Consider the following 19,352-nt stretch of genomic DNA (forward strand, 5'->3'; position numbering starts at 1 on the left):
CAATGACAGGGACTCTCACTTGGACAGGATTCAGTGCTGGCAGATCCCAGGATGGCCTCAGTTGAACATGAAGTCAGTGGTGGCATCTCCCAGTGGTCCCCACAATGGTAGTCCCCATGTCACTTGGACAGGAAGTCAATGGTGGCATTTCCAGGGAGGTCTCATTTGGACCAGAAGTCAATCGTGTCAGATTCCAGGGATGTCCCCACAATGCCAGGGCCCCTCAGTTGGAGAGCAAGTCAAGGGTGGCAGATCCTGGAGGTGTCCCCATGATGACAGAGGGTCTCAGTTGGAGGTTAATTCAATGGTGGAGTCTCCAGGAAGGTCTCAGTTGGACAGGAAGTCGATGGTGGCACATCCTGGCTAGTTTCAGTTGCACAGGAAGACAATGGTGGCATGTCCCAGTGTCCCCTCAGTTGGACAGGATATTGATGGTGCCACATCATGGGGGCCCCTCAATTAGACAGGAAGTCAATGGTGGCACATCCTGGGTAGTGCCATTTGGACAGGAAGTCGATGGTGGCACATCCTGGGTAGTCCCATTTGGACAGGAAGTCAATGGTGGCAGATCCTGGGTAGTCCCATTTGGACAGGAAGTCAATGGTGGCAGATCCCAGGGGCCGCCCAGTTGGACAGGAAGTCGATAGTGGCATATCCTGGGTAGTCCCAGTTGGACAGGAAGTCAATGGCAGCACATCCCAGGGGCCCTCAGTTGGACAGGAAGTCGATGGTGGCCTTCACACTGCGCGCCGTGCGCGTGTCCAGCGCCGTCACCTTGATCTCGGTGTCCCCAAACTGCATGCTGGTGCGGATCTCGCGCCGGCCCCGCGCCGGGCCCACGTCCCCCGTGTCCCCCAGCTCCAGGCTGATGGTGCCGCACTTCCTGACGCCGGGGTCGGTGATGTACACCACGTCATCGGTGTCACAGCAGTAGATGTTGATGATGGTCCGGCGCTGGCCGGGCCGAGCGGGGCAGTAGCTCCGCTGGACCACCTCGCCCAACGCCACCGACTGGTCCACGGTCACGAACTTCTCAAAGATGTCGGTGCACCAGTTCTTGCCCTCCTTGACCAGCAGCTTCTCCCGGGGGTGCTTGCCCTCCACGAACTTGTTGAGGACCCCCACGCCGTAGGTGAGCGGGGAGCGGCGCACCCGCACCACGCCGGGGTCCAGGCCGAAGAGCACGGCCCCTTTGAGGATGGTCAGCCCCACGTCCTGCGGGACGATGACCCGGCAGCAGTGGCCGAAGGCGGCCTGCACCGCCCGCTGCAGCATGGCTGACTCGGCGAAGCCGCCCACCAGGAACAGGAATTTGATGCCGTGGACCTCCGGTTTCTTCAGGAGGGTGTCTGAGGCGGGGATAAAAGGGGAGGTTTGGGGTTGGGATGGTGGAGAAGAGGTGTGGGGAAGGGGTGGGGGTGATGGTGTGCCAGGCATTAGGGGAGTCCAGGAATGGGGGCAGTTCCAGGTACAGAATGGGGCCAAGGGACCGGGAGAATCCCAGGACAAGGGGGCTTCCAGGGACAGGAAGGGTTTTAGGGATAAAAGGTTTCCAGGGACAATGAGAGTTCCAGGGACAAAAGGTTTCCAGGGAAAGTGGGTGTTCCAGGGACAAGGGCTGGTCCTAGGGACAATGGGGATTCCAGGGATAAAAGGTTCCCAGGGACAATGAGAGTTCCAGGGACAAAAGGTTTCCAGGGAAAGTGGGGGTTCCAGGGACAAGGGCTAGTCCTAGGGACAATGGGGATTCCAGGGATAAAAGGTTCCCAGGGACAATGGGGATTCCAGGGACAAGGAATGGGGTATCCAGGAATGGGGGATCCCAGAGACAAGGTGGGTTCCAGGGATGGAGGGGGTTCCAGAGACAGGGGTGGTCCCAGGGACAAAAGGGGTTCCAGGGACAGGGGAGGTGCCAGGGATGAAGGGGGGTCCCAGGCACAGGGGGGTGCCAGGGACAGGAGCAGGGTCACAGGGATAAAGGGGATCCCAGGGTGTGGGATTGTCCTAGGGATGGGGGGGATGTCTCAGGCAGGGGATGGTCCCAAGGATGGGGGGCTCATAGGGACAGGGATGGTCCCAGGAACAGGAATGATTCCAGGGATGAAGGGGCTCCCAGGAATAGGGGGCATCCCGCAGGGATGGGAATGATCCCAGGAATGGCGGGGGCTCCCAGTAACAGGGAAGGTCCCAGGGATGGGGAGTGATCCCAGGGACAGGGGGTGGGACAGGGACAGAGGTTCCCCATGGATGGGCGTGTCCCCAGGCCCCACCGATGTGCTGGATGATGTGGGTGATGGTTGGCTGGAACAGCTCGTTCATGGCCTCTGGGGACATCCGCAGCATCCCTTGGGACGACCACTTCACCAGGTTGACACTGGGGACAGACAGGGGACCCGGGGGTGACTGAGAACTCTCACCTGGTCCTTCCCTGCCCTCTCCCCTCCCACCCTCTCCCACCTTCCCCCGCTCTCTTGCCCTCTCCCACCCCAGTGTCACTCCCACCATGTCCCCACGCTCCCGAGATGTCCCCAAGCCGCGTCACCCCTCACTTGCTCTTGCGGAGCGCGGTCTCCACGTTGTGGCCGCGGTGTTTGCGGTAGAAGTCGATGAAGGAGAAGGGCAGGGAGATGTTGAGGGGGCTGGAGCGGCTCGGGGCTGCAGCGCGCTTCCGCGCCTCGAAGGCGATGGTCAGGTCCACCCAGGCTGCCGGACGCTTGGCCTTGAAGGTGGCGATGAAATCGTCCCCAAATATGTGGCACAGAAGCTTCTCAAAGGCCAGGTCCACGCCCACGGCCCCGTAGGGACCTCCTGCGGGACAAGGGTGGGGTCAGGAGGTGGCCCCATGGTAGCCGTGTCCCCATGGCAGCCATGTCCCCCATCACCACGTTCTCCCACATCTGCATGTCCCTATGTCCCCTACATTCCCATGTCCCCGTGTCCCCCATCCCCATGCCTCTGTGTCTCCTATGTCCCCCATCCTGATGTCATGTCCCCCTTCACTGTGTTCCCCATATCCTCCATGTCCCCGTGTCCCCCCAACACCATATCCTCATATCTCCCACATTCCCATGTCCCCATGTCCTTCATCTCCACGTCCTTGTCTCCCCCATGTCCCACATCCCCACGTCCCTGCGTCACCCACATCTCCATGTCCCATTCCCCATATTCTGAGGTCCCCACACATCCCCGTGGCACCCCTATGTGCCCACATGTCCCCATGTCCCCCATCCCAATGCCCTCGTGGCATCCATGTCCCCATGTCCCCCATCCTGATGTCTTTGTGCCATCCCTGTCCCCATGTGCCCCACACACCCCTGTCCCTCCATCCCAGCCCCTTGTCCCTCTGTCCCACCTCACCCACCCTCGCCATCCCCCCTGCCCCACCTTGTCCCCCTAATCCACCCGTGTCCCTCCTTGTCCCCTCAGTCCATCCCCCCTTCCCTCTGTCCCCTCTGTCCCCCTGCACTTCCCCCTCGCGCCACCAGGTGGCGACACAGCCCCACCCACGACACTTTCGTGGGGCGGGGGCGTCCAAGCCCAGATTTGGGGTCCCAGCCCGGGTTTGGGGCCCAGCCCGGGTTTGGGGTCCCAGCCCGGGTTTGGGGTCACAGCCCGGGTTTGGGGCCCAGCCCGGATTTGGGGTCACAGCCCGGTTTTGGGTTCCAGCCCGGATTTGGGGTCACAGCCCGGGTCTGGGGTCACAGCCCGCGTTTGGGGTCACAGCCCTAGTCTGGGGTCCCAGCCGGGATTTGGGGTCATAGCCCGCGTTTGGGGTCACAGCCGGGATTTGGGGTCCCAGCCCGGGTTTGGGGTCACAGCCCGGGTGTGGGGTCACAGCCCGCGTTTGGAGTCACAGCCCTAGTCTGGGGTCCCAGCCGGGATTTGGGGTCACAGCCCGAGTCTGGGGTCCCAGTCGGGGTTTTGGGTTCCAGCCCGGATTTGGGGTCCCAGGCCGGGATTGGGTTCCAGCCCGGATTTGGGATCCCAGCCCGGATTTGGGATTCCCAGCCCGGATTTAGAGTCCCAGCCCGTGTTTGGGGTCCCAGCCCGGGCTAGGGGTCCCAGCCGGGGTTTGGGGTCCCAGCCCGGGTTTGGGGTTTCAGCCCGGGTTTGGGGTCCCAGCCGGGGTTTGGGGTCCCGGGAGGATCACGGAGCGGAGGAAGAAAGGATGAATAGGGATCCTCATCCCACCCGAGGCTTTGTAGAGCTCCTTCAGCGTCCCCTGCGGCTTCTCGATCTGGTGCACGGTCAAATCCACCGTGCCCCCGCCACAATCGGCCACGATGTACCTGTCACCTGCGGGGGGACAGCGACAGGGTGGCAGTCCTGAGTGACCCCCCGTGACACCCACCCGCGGGGTGACAGCAGCCGCGGGGACACAGGGCTGCGTTTTCCCGGGGAAAAATAAATTTTAACCAAAATATTGGGAATTGGGGCGGGTGGAGAGACGAAGCGATGGGGAGGTGGCAGGGAGACCCCGCCCATCCATGCTGTCAAGGGACAGACCCCAACGTGTCACCCCCACAGCAGGAGCACCCTTGGGTGCTTGGGGGTGGCTCTGCCACGAAGGCGACATCCAGGGGGACGCCGGGATCTGGGAATCTCCAGTGGGGACCCCCACCCGTGCCCCCACCTCGTACCTGCCTGCATCTCCGACCAGAGCTCGCCCACTCCCGACTCCACCAGGAAGGTGCGGCTGTGCCGGGATCGCCGGAGCTGCTCCCGGGCTGGGGAGAGAGCCGGGGGTCGGCAGCGGGGTCAGGATCCCCCCATATCCATGGGATCCACCCCATTTCCGTGGGATCCACCCCATTACCCAGGATCCACCCCATTCCCGCTGTGGGGTCCGTACTGGGAGCACTGGTGACCACTCCCCTCCAGCCAGGACCCCAATGTGACCCAGCTCCACCATGGACGGGCTGATCCAGCTTTCCCTGCTGCCATCCCAAAGGATTCCACCGGCTCCCATGGGATCACCCTGTGCCCACCCTGGGCGATGCCACCTCCGGCCCGGACCCCACAGCCTGGGTGGGGTTTCCTCTGCTCCCCCTGTCCCAGGGACATCAAAGCTGCCCGGGATGAGTTGGGAAAGGTGGGGTTGTCCTGGGATATTTTTGGCACGTGGATTATTCCTCATGCTTGTGGCCAGCTCAAGCGACCCCATAAATCCCTCATGGGACCCCAAATCTCCATCTGGGATCACTACCAGTGTGTCCCAGTTCTGGGGCTTGGTCCCTGCTGGGCAAACTGGGGCTGTCCCAGTAAAGCCCAGGATCCCATCCATGGGAGGACAGTCCCTGGAGGTGGCCCAGGGACACGGGGTGGTGGCCAAGGTGGCCACAGCTTGGAGGCTTATGGGAAAGCAGGAAAAAATGCCCTGGATTTGGGGAGGGGGGAATGGGGTTTCTGGGGACGGGAGGTCTGTGGGAATGGGATTTCTGGGAATGGGGTCTCTGGGAATGGGAGGTCTCTGGGAATGGGGTTTCTGGGGACAGGGGGTCTCTGGGAATGGGGTTTCTGGGAATGGGGTCTCTGGGAATGGGGTGTCTGGGAATGGGAGGTTTCTGGGAATGAGGGTGTGAGGATGGGAAATCTCCGGGAATGAGAGGGTCTCTGGCAATGGGGGTCTCTGACAATGGGGTTTCTCCCAGTGGGGGGGTGTGGGGTGTTTCTAGGGATGAGGACTGTCTGGGAACAGGGGATCTCTGGGAAGGCTGGGGGATCTCTGGGAACAGGGGTCTCTGGGAAGGGGGCTTCTAGCAATGGGGGGGGATCTCTGGGGACAGAGACCCCCAGGGACTCCCTGGGAATGGGGTCTCCAGGGACTTCCCCAGCCATGGCAGCTGATGGACCCTCCAGACCTGGCATGCAGGGCTGGATCCCATTCCCTTCTTCTCCAGTCCCCGGCTCTGTCCTGACCCCATTCCCTGCTCCTGCAGCCCCCAGCTCTGTCCTGACCCCACTCCCTGCTCCTCCAGCCCCCAGCCCTATCCCAACCCCCTTCCCTGCGCCCCTCACCCTGCCGGAAGCTGGAGTCGATGGTTTGGGGGGGCTCGGCCCCGTTGGCCGGGGGGCGGCAGCTCAGCTCGATCAGTTGGTGCAGCCGCAGCTTCCGGCAGTAAATGGAGGCGGCCTCGGGCTCCAGCGCGATCAGCAGCTGCTCCGGCGTCTCCGGGGACACCAGCCCGGCCTGCGGGGACACGCGGTGACAGGGCGGGGAGGGGACGGGGACTGCGGGCTCCCGGGTGTGTCCCCAGCCCCTAGGTGCTCACACGGATCTGGGATTGTGGAATGCAGGAGGACCCAACAATCGCCAATATCTGAATATTCACCCAGAAACTGACCAATCAACCGCCCAACCTGTGACCCAACAGCTCAACCAACAGCCCAAGCACACAACCGACCACCCAACCAACCGATGATCTGACCACCAAACCAACCATGCAACCAACTACCCGACCAACCAATGACCTCTCTGCCCAACTAATCATCCAACCAACCACACAACCAATGACCTCACCACCAAACCAACAACCTGAACACCAAACCAACCATCCAACCAACCACCCAACCAATGACTTGACCACCAAACCAGCCATCCAACCAACCAACCAACAACCACACCACCAAACCAATCACCCACCCAACCAACCAACCAATGACCTCACCACCTAACCTACCACCCAATGACTTGACCACCAAACCAATCACCCAACCACTCAACCAAACAACCAACCAACCAACCACACAACCAACAGCCTGATCACCAAACCAATCACCCAACCACTCAACCAGCCAACCACCCAATTACCCAACCAATGACCTGAGCACCCAACCAATCACCCAAGCAACCACCCAACCAATCAACTGCTCAATCCTCCAACCACTCAACCAATGACCCAGTAACCAATGAACCAACCAATGTCCTGAACACCAAACCAAGCACTCAACCGACCAACCAACAGCTCAACCAATGACCCAACCACCAAACCAGTCACCCAGCCAATGGCCAAACTGCTCAGCCAGCCACCCAACCAGCCTCCCAACCAATGACCCACCCATTCAACCAACCAATCAACTGCTCAACCAACACATCGACCAACAACCCAACCACTCAACCAGACAACTGCTCAACCAATGACCTGAGCACCAAACCAACCACCCAACCACTGAACAATTCAACCAACCACCCAACCATCCACTTAACCACCTACCTGGCAAATTATCCACCCGCTCACCCAACAGCTTTTGGTCGGTTTTGGTTGGAAGGACCTTAAATCCCATCTCACTCCCACCCCATCCATGGCAGGGACACCTCCCATTATCCCAGGTGGATCCAACCCCAGTGTCCAACCTGGCCTTGGACACTGCCAGGAATCCAGGGGCAGCCACAGCTGCTCTGGGAATTCCAGCCCAGCCCCTGCCCACCCTCCCAGCCAGGAATTTCCTCCAAATATCCCACCTAACGCTACCCTCTGGCAGTGGGAATTCAGTTTGAGGGAGGAAGGGGATACCCCAGAGACCACAACCCCTGTGAGGGTCACCACGTGGTCACCCTCCGGAGTCCCCCCACCTTGTAGGCTGCTTCCCGCATGAACTGCTTGGCCGGCTGCTTCCAGATGGCCGGCACGGTGAGGACCCAGCGGATGGCATCGTTCTCGGGCAGGGATGGGCACTGGTCCTTCAGCTCCTGCCAGGGGACAAGCAGGAGGTGACACCTGGGGACTCCCAGTGAATCATGGAATGGCTTGGGTTGGGAGGGACCTTAAATCCCATCCAGATCCACCAGGGACACCTCCCGCTATCCCAGGTCACTCCAAGCCCCAGTGTCCAACCTGGCCTTGGACACTCCCAGGGATAGGGCAGCCACAGGTCCTCTGGGAATTCCATTCCAGGACCTCCCCACCCTCACATGGAATGCACGGAGAGGACACAGAAGATTCCATTTGGGAAGGAGGAGGAGGGATGGAGGTGGCCCCACCTGCACCGCGTGCTGCTTGAAGAAGCGCAGCGCGTGGGCGAACACCTCCAGCGCCGGCATCTTCTTCCCATTGACAGCTTCCAGCTCGGTTTTCATGGTCAGATCCTGCCGGGAACAGCAAATGGATCACACTAGGGGCTGGGAGGTGGCCAAGGGAATTTGCTCAGGCACCTGAAGGTATGTGCAGCCACATCCACCCACCCTGGAGCAGCTCGGATGGGAGAACCTCAAATTCACCCCCTAAAATGGGCTAAAATGGGTTTTTCCCCAACATTTCAATTCCCAGCCTGGCCAGGATCCCCCTGAGAACACCAGGAACACCAGGATGAGAGCAGGGACTCACGCTGGTGCTGTGGATCTTCATCTTAAACTTCTCGAAGTAGAACCACTCGCGGGCCTCCTCGGGGTCCAGGTCGTGGTAGTAATCGCGGGCGGTGTAGCCGAAGCTGTGGAATGTCCCCTCTGGGGTCAGCAGGAGGCTGGTGGGGGTCTTCTGGTTGGCCACGCCTGGGTCCCCCCCCTCCCATTTCCTGCAAAGAGGAGCCAGAGTAGATGAACTTCCAGGGAATGGGTCCTGCCAGGTTTAGTTTTTTTCTATGGGTGTGGTCTGAAGGACCTTAAAGGGGGACAAAGGAGGAGGGGTGATCCCGCTCCATCCTCTGAGGAATTTCATGGAGTTCCAGACTGGTTTGGGTTGGGAGGGACCTGGAAGACCACTGAGTGCCATTCCCTGCCATGGCAGGGATCCTTTCCACTATTCCAGGTGGATCCAAGCCCATCCAGCCTGGCCTGGGACACTGCCAGGGATCCAGGGGCAGAGACAGCAAAGCTGGGAATTCCAGCCCAGCCAGGAATTCCTTGCCAAGATCCCAGCCCAATCTCCTCTTGGCCAGTGGCAGCCATTCCCTGTGTCCTGTCCCTGCAGGCCTTGTCCCCAGTCCCTCTGCAGCTCTCCTGGCACCCCTTTAGGGACTCTGAGAATTCCCTGGAATTTTCCCTTCTCCAGGTGAACATTCCCAGCTCTCCCAGCCTGGCTCCAGAGCAGAGGTGCTCCAGCCCTTGGAGTATCCTCACCCCACACCTTCCAACCACTGCTTCCAGGAACCATCTCCCACCAACCCAGCTTCTGACCATTTTGGGGCCATAAAAGTCCTTTCCCAGCTCCGGGGGCTCTGGCAGGTCCTCACCTCATCATGTGGATGGCCTCGGGGTCGCTGGTGAAGCTGAAGGCGTAACCGCTGGAGGTGGTGCCGAAGTCGATGGCCACCACCACGGAGAAGGACGGGGCCTGCTGGGAACGCGCCTCGCTCCGCTGGAAGGCAAGGAACGGGATCAGGCACTCAGCTGGGACTGGGGGATTCCAGAAAAGCAGTAAAAAACCCAGGAACACGTTCATTTTCCCAGGATTTTTCCTGGATTTTCACCCAGGTTGGTGATTTGCTGATGGGTGATTCTTCTTCTTCACATCTTCAACTGTATTGGGAAAAGTGTCTCCTGTGTTCCATGGGGTGGCTGCTGTCGTTCCCAAAGGCAGTTCCCATGGGACACAGGGATTTGGGCAGCCCTGGAGAGGGATGGATGCCCATGGGAGCAGCCAGGGTTGTTGGGGGCTCCTGTTTTTATTGTGCTGAGCCCCCCTCACTTGGACCCTGAAATTGGAGCCAAGATTCCCAAAAACCTTTCCTGTGTCTGGTCTCAGTCCAAGGGACCTTGTCCCAATTGTTCCCAAGGGTCACTGAACCCAAACCATTCCCTGATCCCATCTTGGATGAGGTTACATCATCCCAGGTGTCCCCAGCCAAAATTCTTCCCTGTGTCCTGTCTCATTCCAAGGGACATTGTCCCAGGTGTTCCCAAGGGCCACTGAACCCAAATCATTCCCTGTGTCCAGTCTTGCTCCAAGGAACCTTGTCCCAAGTGTCCCCAAGGGTCACTGAACCCAAACCATTCCCTTCTTCCCATCTTGGATGAGGTGACATCATCCCAGGTGTCACCCAGCTGAAAATCCCCCTGGCCCAGGCATTTTGGGATGTTCCCACTGCTGCTCCCACACTTTTCCTGTCCCCACTCCATGTCCCTTCCCTCCAGGGCTGTCCCCGTGCTGAAGAAGCCGTAAGGATGTGACAAGGCCCTGTCCCCATGTCACCACGGGAAGCTGAAAGCCTCGTTAACTTGTATTGTCCCCAGATTTGATAAGTGAGGACACGAGCTGGCCGGGAAAAATGCCGGGATCAGCAGGGAAGAGGCGGCTGGCGCAGGAATGTGCAGGGACAAGGAACTCCAGGGAGGATCCGGCTCTGGAACGCGGCCTCCCACACCCGGAGGGCCTGGGTGAGGGCAGGAGTTTTGTGGGGTTAAACTTTTCCTGGTGGGTCATTCCAGAGCTGGAAATCCCCTCCATCCCAAAAATCCCATGGATAGAGGTCCCAGGGATAGAGTGACCAATCCTGTGGGACTGGGGGGATGGAGACTGGACTGGGAGGGGGAGCAGGAACTGGGGAAGGACCGGAGGAGGAAAGGACAGGGGGACAGACCCCAATGGTCTCACTGGGACCTCACAACTGCCTTACTGGGAACCCTATAATGGTCTTACTGGGACCCCAAATCTGCCTTACTGGGAACCCCACAATGGCCATACTGGGACCCCAAATCTGCCTATCTGGAAACCCCATAATGGCCATACTGGGACCCCAAAACTGCCTTACTGGGAACACCATAATGGTCTTACTGGGGACCCCACAATGGCCATACTGCGACTTCATAACGACCTTACTGGGAATCCCATATTGGCTTTACTGGGAACCCCATAATGGCCTAACTAGGACCCCACATCTGCCTTACTGGGAGCCCCAGAATGGCCTAACTGGGAGACCCCAAATCTGCCTTACTGGGAACCCCATAATGGCCATACTGGGACCCCAAAACTGCCTTACTGGGACCCCGAAATGGCCTTACTGGGAACCCCATAATGGCCTTACTGGGAAGCCCAAAACTGCCTTACTGGGACCCCAAAATGGCCTTACTGGGAACCCTAGAATGGCCTTACTGGGACCCCAAAATGGCCTTACTGGGAACCCTAGAATGGCCTTACTGGGACCCCAAATTGCCTTACTGGGAGCCCCACAACGGCCTTACTGGTCCCGCTGTGGTCCCACTGGTCCCGCACTCACCGGTGACTGGGACGGCGTCAGGGGGGCGATGCTGCAGCTGTCGTGGGGTGTCCCCGGGGAGCCGGGCGGGGACGGCGTCGGGCACCGCTCGCCGTTGGCACCTGGGGACACGGACGAGAGAGTCTGGGGGACCCCAAAATCCCTTCCCCATGGAGAGACCACCCGGGACATCCCAATGGAGATGGATCTGGGGTGGATGAGGTGTTGGAGGGGACAGAGTCTCTGTGGGGTCTCCAGAAGTGGAGTTCATAAAATCATGGAATTGTGGGATGGTTGGAATTGGGAAGGTCCCCAAATCCCATCCAGTGCCACCCCATCCATGGGCAGAGACACCTTCCGTTATCCCAGGTGGATCCAACACGGCCTTGGACAATTCCAGGGACAAATCCAAGAGGACATTTCCAGGGGAAGCTGCTCCAGGCCAGCAGCTGGAAGGTCTGGATTCAGTAGGAATCCAAAAAAACTTGGAAAGAAGGAAAGGAAGTGTCTGTGGTTCAAATCCATGGAGAACCAGCGAGGGAGGGTGGGTCCAGCTCAGACCCTCGGCCACATTCCAGAACATCCCGGTTTTCTGGAGACCCTGGAATTTCCTGCATGAGCCCGTGGTAATCCCAAAATCTGGGGGTGGGGATCATGGGCACAGCAGATTTTCCCTCCTCCTCTTCCTCCTCCAGGAGCCACCATGCATCCCTGTCCCCTCCAGCAGCAGAATTCCAGCCCCGGGGACCCCGATGATCCCAGAATCGGGATGGGGAGAGCCCCAGGGTCCCCGCCCCACACCGGGACACGGGGCTGTCCCGCCCGCGCTGCCCCAGGCACCTGGCTCCAATTAGCAGCCGGTATTAATTAATCACCGCCCACGAAAGAGCTGCTGGAGCGGCTCCAGCTGGAAGGAGCTGGGGGAGCTGACGGGGCGGCTTTCCCAAGGGGTTGGGACGGGATAAAGTGTTGGGAATGGCGTGTGGGGTCCGGGCGGTGACACCAGCGAGGTGAAGGGACTGTCAGCCCTAAAACCTGAGCTTTGGGATTGCCGATCCTGCCGGGATCCTGCCGAGATCCTGCCGGGATCGGGGTCGTGGGAGCAGGGATGAGCAGTGCCCACCCCCAGCCGGGCTCTGGAGAGATTTGGGAACAGAGGAGGCTCCGTGGTTGGAGGGATTTGGGAACAGAGGAGGCTCCGTGGTTGGAGGGATTTGGGAACAGCAGAGGATCCTTCGGGAAGAACAAAACTCCTTCTCCCCTTCGCCGGTGTCCAGACAAGCCCATCCCAGCTCCCAGTGCCACCAGTTTGCCCTGGGACAGCCACTGGGACACAATTGGGAAGCTCAGGAGCCCTAAGGAATGCTCTGGGATCCCCCAACGGCAGCAGCCGCGGGATTGGGATTGGGATTGGGATTGGTTTGATCCCGACTTTGTGTCTGGGCAAGAGCCACATCACAGAGTTGGGGACAGCGCTTGCCGTGTCCCCCCACGCCGGGGCTGTGCTGGTGACACGTCTGCTGTCCCCGCCACCCGCTCCCTAAGTGCCTTTCCCTGTATCCGTGTCTGTCCCATAAATATTTGATCCCAGACAAATGGGAACGGCCTCTGCGCCGCCTCCGCGTGCGACGGAGCCGGGGGGAACGGTGACCCCCCGGGGGCTCTGGGGAGCCTTGGACATGAAACCTCATTCCTGAGGAGAAGGGGCGGGGGCGGGGGGGGAATTCCTGCCACTGTCAGCCCTAAAACCTGAGCTTTGGGATTGCCGATCCTGCCGGGATCCTGCCGAGATCCTGCCGGGATCGGGGTCGTGGGAGCAGGGATGAGCAGTGCCCACCCCCAGCCGGGCTCTGGAGAGATTTGGGAACAGAGGAGGCTTCGTGGTTGGAGAGATTTGGGAACAGCAGAGGATCCTCCGGGAAGAACAAAACTCCTTCTCCCCTTCGCCGGTGTCCAGACAAGCCCACCCCAGCTCCCAGTGCCACCAGTTTGCCCTGGGACAGCCACTGGGACACAATTGGGAAGCTCAGGAGCCCTAAGGAATGCTCTGGGATCCCCCAACGGCAGCAGCCGCGGGATTGGGATTGGGATTGGGATTGGTTTGGGATGGCAGGAGTGTCTGGGCAAGAGCCACATCACAGAGTTGGGGACAGCGCTTGCCGTGTCCCCCCACGCCGGGGCTGTGCTGGTGACACGTCTGCTGTCCCCGCCACCCGCTCCCTAAGTGCCTTTCCCTGTATCCGTGTCTGTCCCATAAATATTTGATCCCAGACAAATGGGAACGGCCTCTGCGCCGCCTCCGCGTGCGACGGAGCCGGGGGGAACGGTGACCCCCCGGGGGCTCTGGGGAGCCTTGGACATGAAACCTCATTCCTGAGGAGAAGGGGCGGGGGCGGGGGGGGAATTCCTGCCGCAGCCTCCGCATCCCTGGATTTGGGATGGCGGGATGAGGTTTGGGATGGCAGGATGGGGTTTGGGATGGCAGGACTGGGTTTGGGATGGCAGGACTGGGTTTGGGATGGCAGGATGGGGTTTGGGATGGCAGGACTGGATTTGGGATGGCAGGATCAGGTTTGGGATGGCAGGACTGGATTTGGGATGGCAGGATGGGGTTTGGGATGGCAGGACTGGGTTTGGGATGGCGGGATCAGGTTTGCGAAGGCAGGATGAGGTTTGAGATGGAAGGTTCAGGTTTGGGATGGTGGGATGAGATTTGGGATGGAAGGCTCAAGTTTGGGATGGCAGGATGACGTTTGGAATGGAGGGACGGGGTTTGGGATGGCAAGATGAGGTTTGGAATGGCAGGACCAGGGTTGGGATGGCAGGATTGGGTTTGGGAAGGCAGGATGAGGTTTGGGATGGTAGGCTCAGGTTTGGGATGGCAGGAGGAGGTTTGGGATGGCAGGATGGGGTTTGGGATGGCAGGATTGGGTTTGGGATGGCAGGATGAGGTTTGGGATGGTGGGATGAGGTTTGGGATGGCAGGATCGGGTTTGGGATGGCAGGAGGAGGTTTGGGATGGCAGGAGGAGGTTTGGGATGGCAGGAGGAGGTTTGGGATGGCAGGATCAGTTTTGGAATGGCAGGATCAGGTTTGGGATGGTGGGATCAGGTGTGGGATGGCAGGATTGGGTTTGGGATGGCAGGATCAGGTTTGGGATGGCAAGATCAGGTTTGGGATGGTGGGGTCATGTTTTGGGATGGCAGGATTGGGTTTGGGATGGCAGGATGAGGTGTGGGATTGAAGGATAAGGTTTGGGATGGCAGGATGGAATTTGGGATGGCGGGATGGGGTTTGGGATGGCGGGATCAGGTTTGGAATGGCAGAATCAGGTTTGGGATGGTGAGATCGGGTTTGGGAAGGCAGGATGAGGTTCGGGATGGAAGGCTCAGGTTTGGAATGGCAGGAGGAGGTTTGGGATGGCAGGATGAGGTTTGGGATGGCGGGATCAGGTTTGGGATGGCAGGATTGCGTTTGGGATGGCGGGATCAGGTTTCCTCCCACAGCTGGTTCTGATTCCCCTCCACTGGAGCTGTGGAGGGGACACAGAGGGGGGACAGCGAGGGACCAGGACACAGAATGATCATCTGGGGGGGCAGGGGACATGTCAGCCAATGCCACCCCCTGGGGTTTGGGAAGGCAGGATGAGGTTCGGGATGGAAGGCTCAGGTTTGGAATGGCAGGAGGAGGTTTGGGATGGCAGGATGAGGTTTGGGATGGCGGGATCAGGTTTGGGATGGCAGGATTGGGTTTGGGATGGTGGGATCAGGTTTGAGATGGCGGGATGAGGTTTGGGAGCGGGATTGGGTTTGGGATGGCGGGATCAGGTTTCCTCCCACAGCTGGTTCTGATTCCCCTCCACTGGAGCTGTGGAGGGGACACAGAGGGGGGACAGCGAGGGACCAGGACACAGAATGATCATCTGGGGGGGCAGGGGACATGTCAGCCAATGCCACCCCCTGGGGACATCCTTACCCATCCGCAGGCTCTGCATCCCGGGCTCCAGCAGCATCGCCATGGCCTCGCTGCCCGCCTGGAAAAGGAAGGGACAAAATCCATCCCTGCGTCCCCTCCGTGGCACGGGGTCCCCTCAGTGTCCTCTCGGTGTCACCCCAGCCTTGAGCCCCCCAAAACCCACACCAGGGACGAGGCTGGGGTTTGTAGGGTTGCCAGGAGGGGACCCCAAATCCCAGCTCACAACGGGGTGTGGCCGTCCCAGTTTGGGGCACACATGACTGTCACCATCCACGGTGTCCCCGGCTGACACGTTCCCCTCCACTGTGGAGGGGACACAGAGGGGGGACAGCAAGGGACCAGGACACGGAATGATCATCTGGGGGGGCAGGGGGCAGGGGACATGTCAGCCAGTGCCACCCCCTGGGGACATCCTTACCCATCCGCAGGCTCTGCATCCCGGGCTCCAGCAGCATCGCCATGGCCTCGCTGCCCGCCTGGAAAAGGAAGGGACAAAATCCATCCCTGCGTCCCCTCCGTGGCACGGGGTGCCCACAGTGTCCCCTCAGTGTCCTCTCGGTGTCACCCCAGCCTTGAGCCCCCCAAAACCCACACCAGGGACGAGGCTGGGGTTTGTAGGGTTGCCAGGAGGGGACCCCAAATCCCAGCTCACAACGGGGTGTGGCCATCCCATTTGGGGCACACATGGCTGTCACCATCCACGGTGTCCCCGGCTGACACAGCCACTGCGGGGAGAGGGACCCGAGTTCCTGTCACCGAGCAGGTCGGACAGATGTGCAGGACACAGATGTGCAGGGTGGAAATCGCTGCTCCTGCACATTTTTACCCTCAACCAAAACCCTTTTTTTGGGGGGGCTCGTTTAGGAAAAATCCCAATTTATTTTCGAAGCATGGTGGCCAAAGGGATCCTGGCTCTTCCCAGGGATTATAACCCGGCCTGGACCAGCTCCAAATCTTCTTCCCGGGATAACACCCCAGCTCCTGGCTCCCTTCCCGAGGCCACAGCCTCCCGCCACCCCCGAGCCCCCCAGCCCGCCCCGGCCGCTCTCATCCCACAAATCCAGAGGCTCGGGATAGGGCTGAGCTCATCGGGAGAGGCCTCACCGCCAGCCAAACCCACCCACGAGCTGCCGGCCCCACAGCCTCCCCTCTTCCCAAAAAAATCCCCTCGGGATGCCAAGGGCAGGTGGGGAGGCTTTCCCTGGAGTGGGGGGTCCAGCTCTGGCCACCCCGGAGCTGTGGGCAGGGGAGGCCGTGCTGGTGGCCCTGGGGTGTCACAGGGGGGGTCCTGCGGGTGGTCCAGGGGTTTTTCCACCAAAATGGGGCTTTTCCACCAAAATGGGGCTTTCCAGGAGGTTTTCCTGCAGGAAATCAGCCCCCAGCTCTGGGATTTGTGTCCTTTTCCAGCTGCCTGGGGCTCAGCTCGTGGTTTTGGGTGTGCGGGGATGTCCCCAATGTCCCCAACCCCGCGGCCTGAGCTCCCACATCCCACAGGAGCCAGAGGGACACGCCAGCCCTTGGTGGCTCCGTGGCTTCCTTCCCTGTCCCTCCAGGACCGTGGGGGTCCAGGGGGTCACTCTGGGGTCTGTGCTGACCCTCAGGCTCCAAAATCCTCCTTCTGCAGGGCTGGCAGGGGATGGCTGATGGCCACCTTTGTCCCCAAGGTGCCATTCCCCTCCCAGGCGAGCAGGGTGGGCGGCCTCAAGCCCCCGAGTGTCCCCCAGCACCGGGCAGTGACCACGCCGTTGTCACCCAGGGGACCAAGCCCCCGACTCTGGGGGTCCCTCCGGGGGCAGGATCCCGGTGGCTCCCGGGCTCCCTCCAGCCGGAGCAGCGATTTTGAGGATTTTCCACCATTTCCGCCTCTGCAGGGGCTCACGGAAACGGGGAAAGGAAACAAAGTTTGGGAGGGGATCAGGGTGGAGCAGCCAGGAGCGACACCGGGGCTGTGGCACGGCCAAGAGCGGCACGGGGACACCGGCTTGGCCGGGCAGGGTGACCCCAAAACTCGGGGTGTCCCCACAACTCGGGGTGACCCCGCGGGACACCTGGGAGGCGCAGGGCAGCTGTGGGGCTCCGATCCAGATGTGCTGGGACAGAAGGAGCTGTTTGTCCCCACACCCCCGCTGTGCCAGGGCTGAGCGTGGCTCTGGGGCTGGGGACACCCCAAATCCTCCCCGGGAGCTGTTGGGGCTCCCTGGAGCCCTTCCCTGTCCCCTCGGCCGTGGTTGGGACACAGGAGCCACCCAGGGGTGTCCCCTGCACGGTGCTGGCACTTTGTGGCGCTGTCCCTGTGGTGTCCCCAGTGGTCCCAGCGGTGTCCCCCAGGACAGGGCACACGGGGACAGTGTCCAAGCGTCCATCCCCCTCCCCCCGTGCCCACAGCCCCCCCATTCCCATTGGGAAGAGGCCTGGCCACCCCCCAGTGTCCCCAAACCGGGCAGGGACCCCAGGGGCGGTGCCACCCTCACCTGGGCCAGGGGACAGCGCTGTCCCCCACGTCCCCAGGCCCTGCTGTCGCCCCGCTCCCGCCACCCCCGCCGGCCACTCACCGCTCTGGGGGGGGACACGGGTTGGGGACAGCCCCCGCTTTGTCCCCCGGGCTGTGTCCCGCGGGCTGGCGGCTCTGTGCCCGCGGCTCTGTCCCCGGCGGGGCCCCGCGCAGCCCCCCGCGCTCCGGCTTCCTCCCACTCCCTGTCCCGGCCCAGGCAGCGCCTCAAATTGCAATTCCAGCTGCAGATGTGGGAGCGGGAGCGGCGGGAGGAGGAGGAGGAGGAGGCAGGGCCAGCCCCAGTCCCGCCGGCAGCGGAACCTCCGCTCCCGCCCGGCCACGGCCACCGAGGGGGGACGAGGGTCCCACACGGGACACGGCACCCCCAGACCCCCGCGGTGTCCCCTGAATTTGTGTAAATCGCTCTGCCGCGTTTGTCACTGCGCGTGTCGCGGGTGGCATCGGCTCTGTCCCCACATCCAGCCCCGTCCCGGCTCCAGAGCGCGGGGTTATCCCGGGATTCTCCTCCCCGGGGTCCTTCCCATTCCCAAAGGGGGATCCTGGATCCGGGAAGCAGAGCCGGGGGGTCCCGGGAGTGGGATCTGATCCGGGGATCCCAGGTTTGGGATCAGAGCTGGGAGATCCCGAGGGTGGGATCTGATCCAGGGATCCCAGATTTGGGATCAGAGCTGGGAGATCCCGAGGGTGGGATCTGATCCAGGGATCCCAGATTTGGGATCAGAGCTGGGAGATCCCGAGGGTGGGAGCAGAGCCGGGGGATCCCAGATTTGGGATCCAGATTTGGGATCAGATCTGTGAGACCCCAAGGGAAGGAGGCACACAAAGGGTCTGTCCTGTCGTTCCCAAAAATCTCCACAATGGGAAGAATCCACCCGTGGAAGCCTCAGAAGCACAGGCAGAACATTGGGATTGTTCCCAAAATAATCAAGATATTTGGGATCACGGTGTTGAGGTAGCTGGGAGTGCTGAGATAATTGGGATGCTTGAGCTAATTGGGATCATTTTGATCATCGGGGTCACTGAGATTGTTGGGATCGCTGAGATAATTTGGATTGTTTAAATTATTAGGATGACTGAGATAATTGGGGTCGTTGGGATCACTGACAACGGTGAGACCGTTGGGAAAATTGGGATCTGGGATAATTTGGGTATTGTTGGGATCATTTGGCTCATTGAGATCATTGGGGGTTTGGGATCATTCGGGGCTGGGATCATTTTGTTTGTTGGGATCATTGGGATCGTTGGGGTGAAGCCCTTGGGATCATTGGGATCAAGGTCGGGAAGGTCCTGGCTGGGAATGCGGTGGCCTGGAGTGGGACATGCCAGCTGTGACCACGGGGGTGACACCGGTGGGGGACACTGGGGAGGGGACAAAGGGTCCCTCCCCAGCCAGGGGACCTCCCAACCCCGAAGGGGGCAGGTGGGGGATGTCGGAGCGGCATTTGGGATTATCCTGGGGATTTTTGGGGGGTCCAGCTCCCCCAGCTCTGCCTGGCACCGCTGCCCCGGAGCCGGGGAAGGTTCTGGAGCGGGGGGACGGGGACACGGGCGGGGGCTCCGCCCGTGTTTGCGTCCCTGGCGCCCCGACAGGGATGAGGTAGCGCTTTCCGGGAATTGAGGCCCGGCCCATGGAAATGCCGCGGGGACAGGAAACCCGGGATGAGGACGGAGAACCGGGGCTGGAGGCGAGGCCGGAGCCCAGCCCGCACCCACAGCCGGTGGGGACAGCGCTGTC

At 60.9% G+C, this 19,352-nt stretch overlaps 1 protein-coding gene across 2 annotated transcripts; it reads right to left on the reverse strand.

Moving 5' to 3' along the window:
* Positions 1 to 91: 91 nt before the first annotated feature.
* HSPA12B (heat shock protein family A (Hsp70) member 12B) lies at positions 92 to 17,790 on the reverse strand. 2 transcript variants are annotated; one of them, XM_039724201.1, is made up of 13 exons: positions 17,658 to 17,790; positions 15,524 to 15,581; positions 11,152 to 11,252; positions 9,169 to 9,293; positions 8,325 to 8,511; positions 7,982 to 8,086; positions 7,574 to 7,690; positions 6,019 to 6,190; positions 4,641 to 4,727; positions 4,192 to 4,296; positions 2,550 to 2,808; positions 2,271 to 2,374; positions 92 to 1,349 (listed from the first exon to the last, which is right to left on the reverse strand). In XM_039724201.1, exons 2-13 carry the CDS (start codon positions 15,564 to 15,566, stop codon positions 709 to 711), a joined length of 2,046 nt encoding a protein of 681 aa, XP_039580135.1. In that variant the 5' UTR covers positions 15,567 to 15,581; positions 17,658 to 17,790; the 3' UTR covers positions 92 to 708. The 2 variants fall into 2 exon arrangements, with proteins under 2 accessions (XP_039580135.1, XP_039580146.1); XM_039724212.1 differs by lacking the exons at positions 15,524 to 15,581; positions 17,658 to 17,790 and adding an exon at positions 15,106 to 15,229 and having other exon boundaries at positions 709 to 1,349.
* Positions 17,791 to 19,352: the final 1,562 nt, after the last annotated feature.

The sequence above is a fragment of the Passer montanus genome, unplaced genomic scaffold (assembly GCF_014805655.1).
Source record: "Passer montanus isolate IOZ18808 unplaced genomic scaffold, ASM1480565v1 scaffold109, whole genome shotgun sequence".
NCBI lineage: Eukaryota > Metazoa > Chordata > Aves > Passeriformes > Passeridae > Passer > Passer montanus.

Coding starts and splice junctions, on each gene's coding strand:
- HSPA12B (XM_039724201.1), bottom strand. CDS start 15,566: ATGGCGATGCTGCTGGAGCCCGGGATGCAGAGCCTGCGGATGG. Junction 9,294..11,151: donor TGACGCCGTCCCAGTCACCG/GTGAGTGCGGGA, acceptor CTTGCCTTCCAG/CGGAGCGAGGCGCGTTCCCA. Junction 7,691..7,981: donor TCAAGCAGCACGCGGTGCAG/GTGGGGCCACCT, acceptor GTCCCCTGGCAG/GAGCTGAAGGACCAGTGCCC.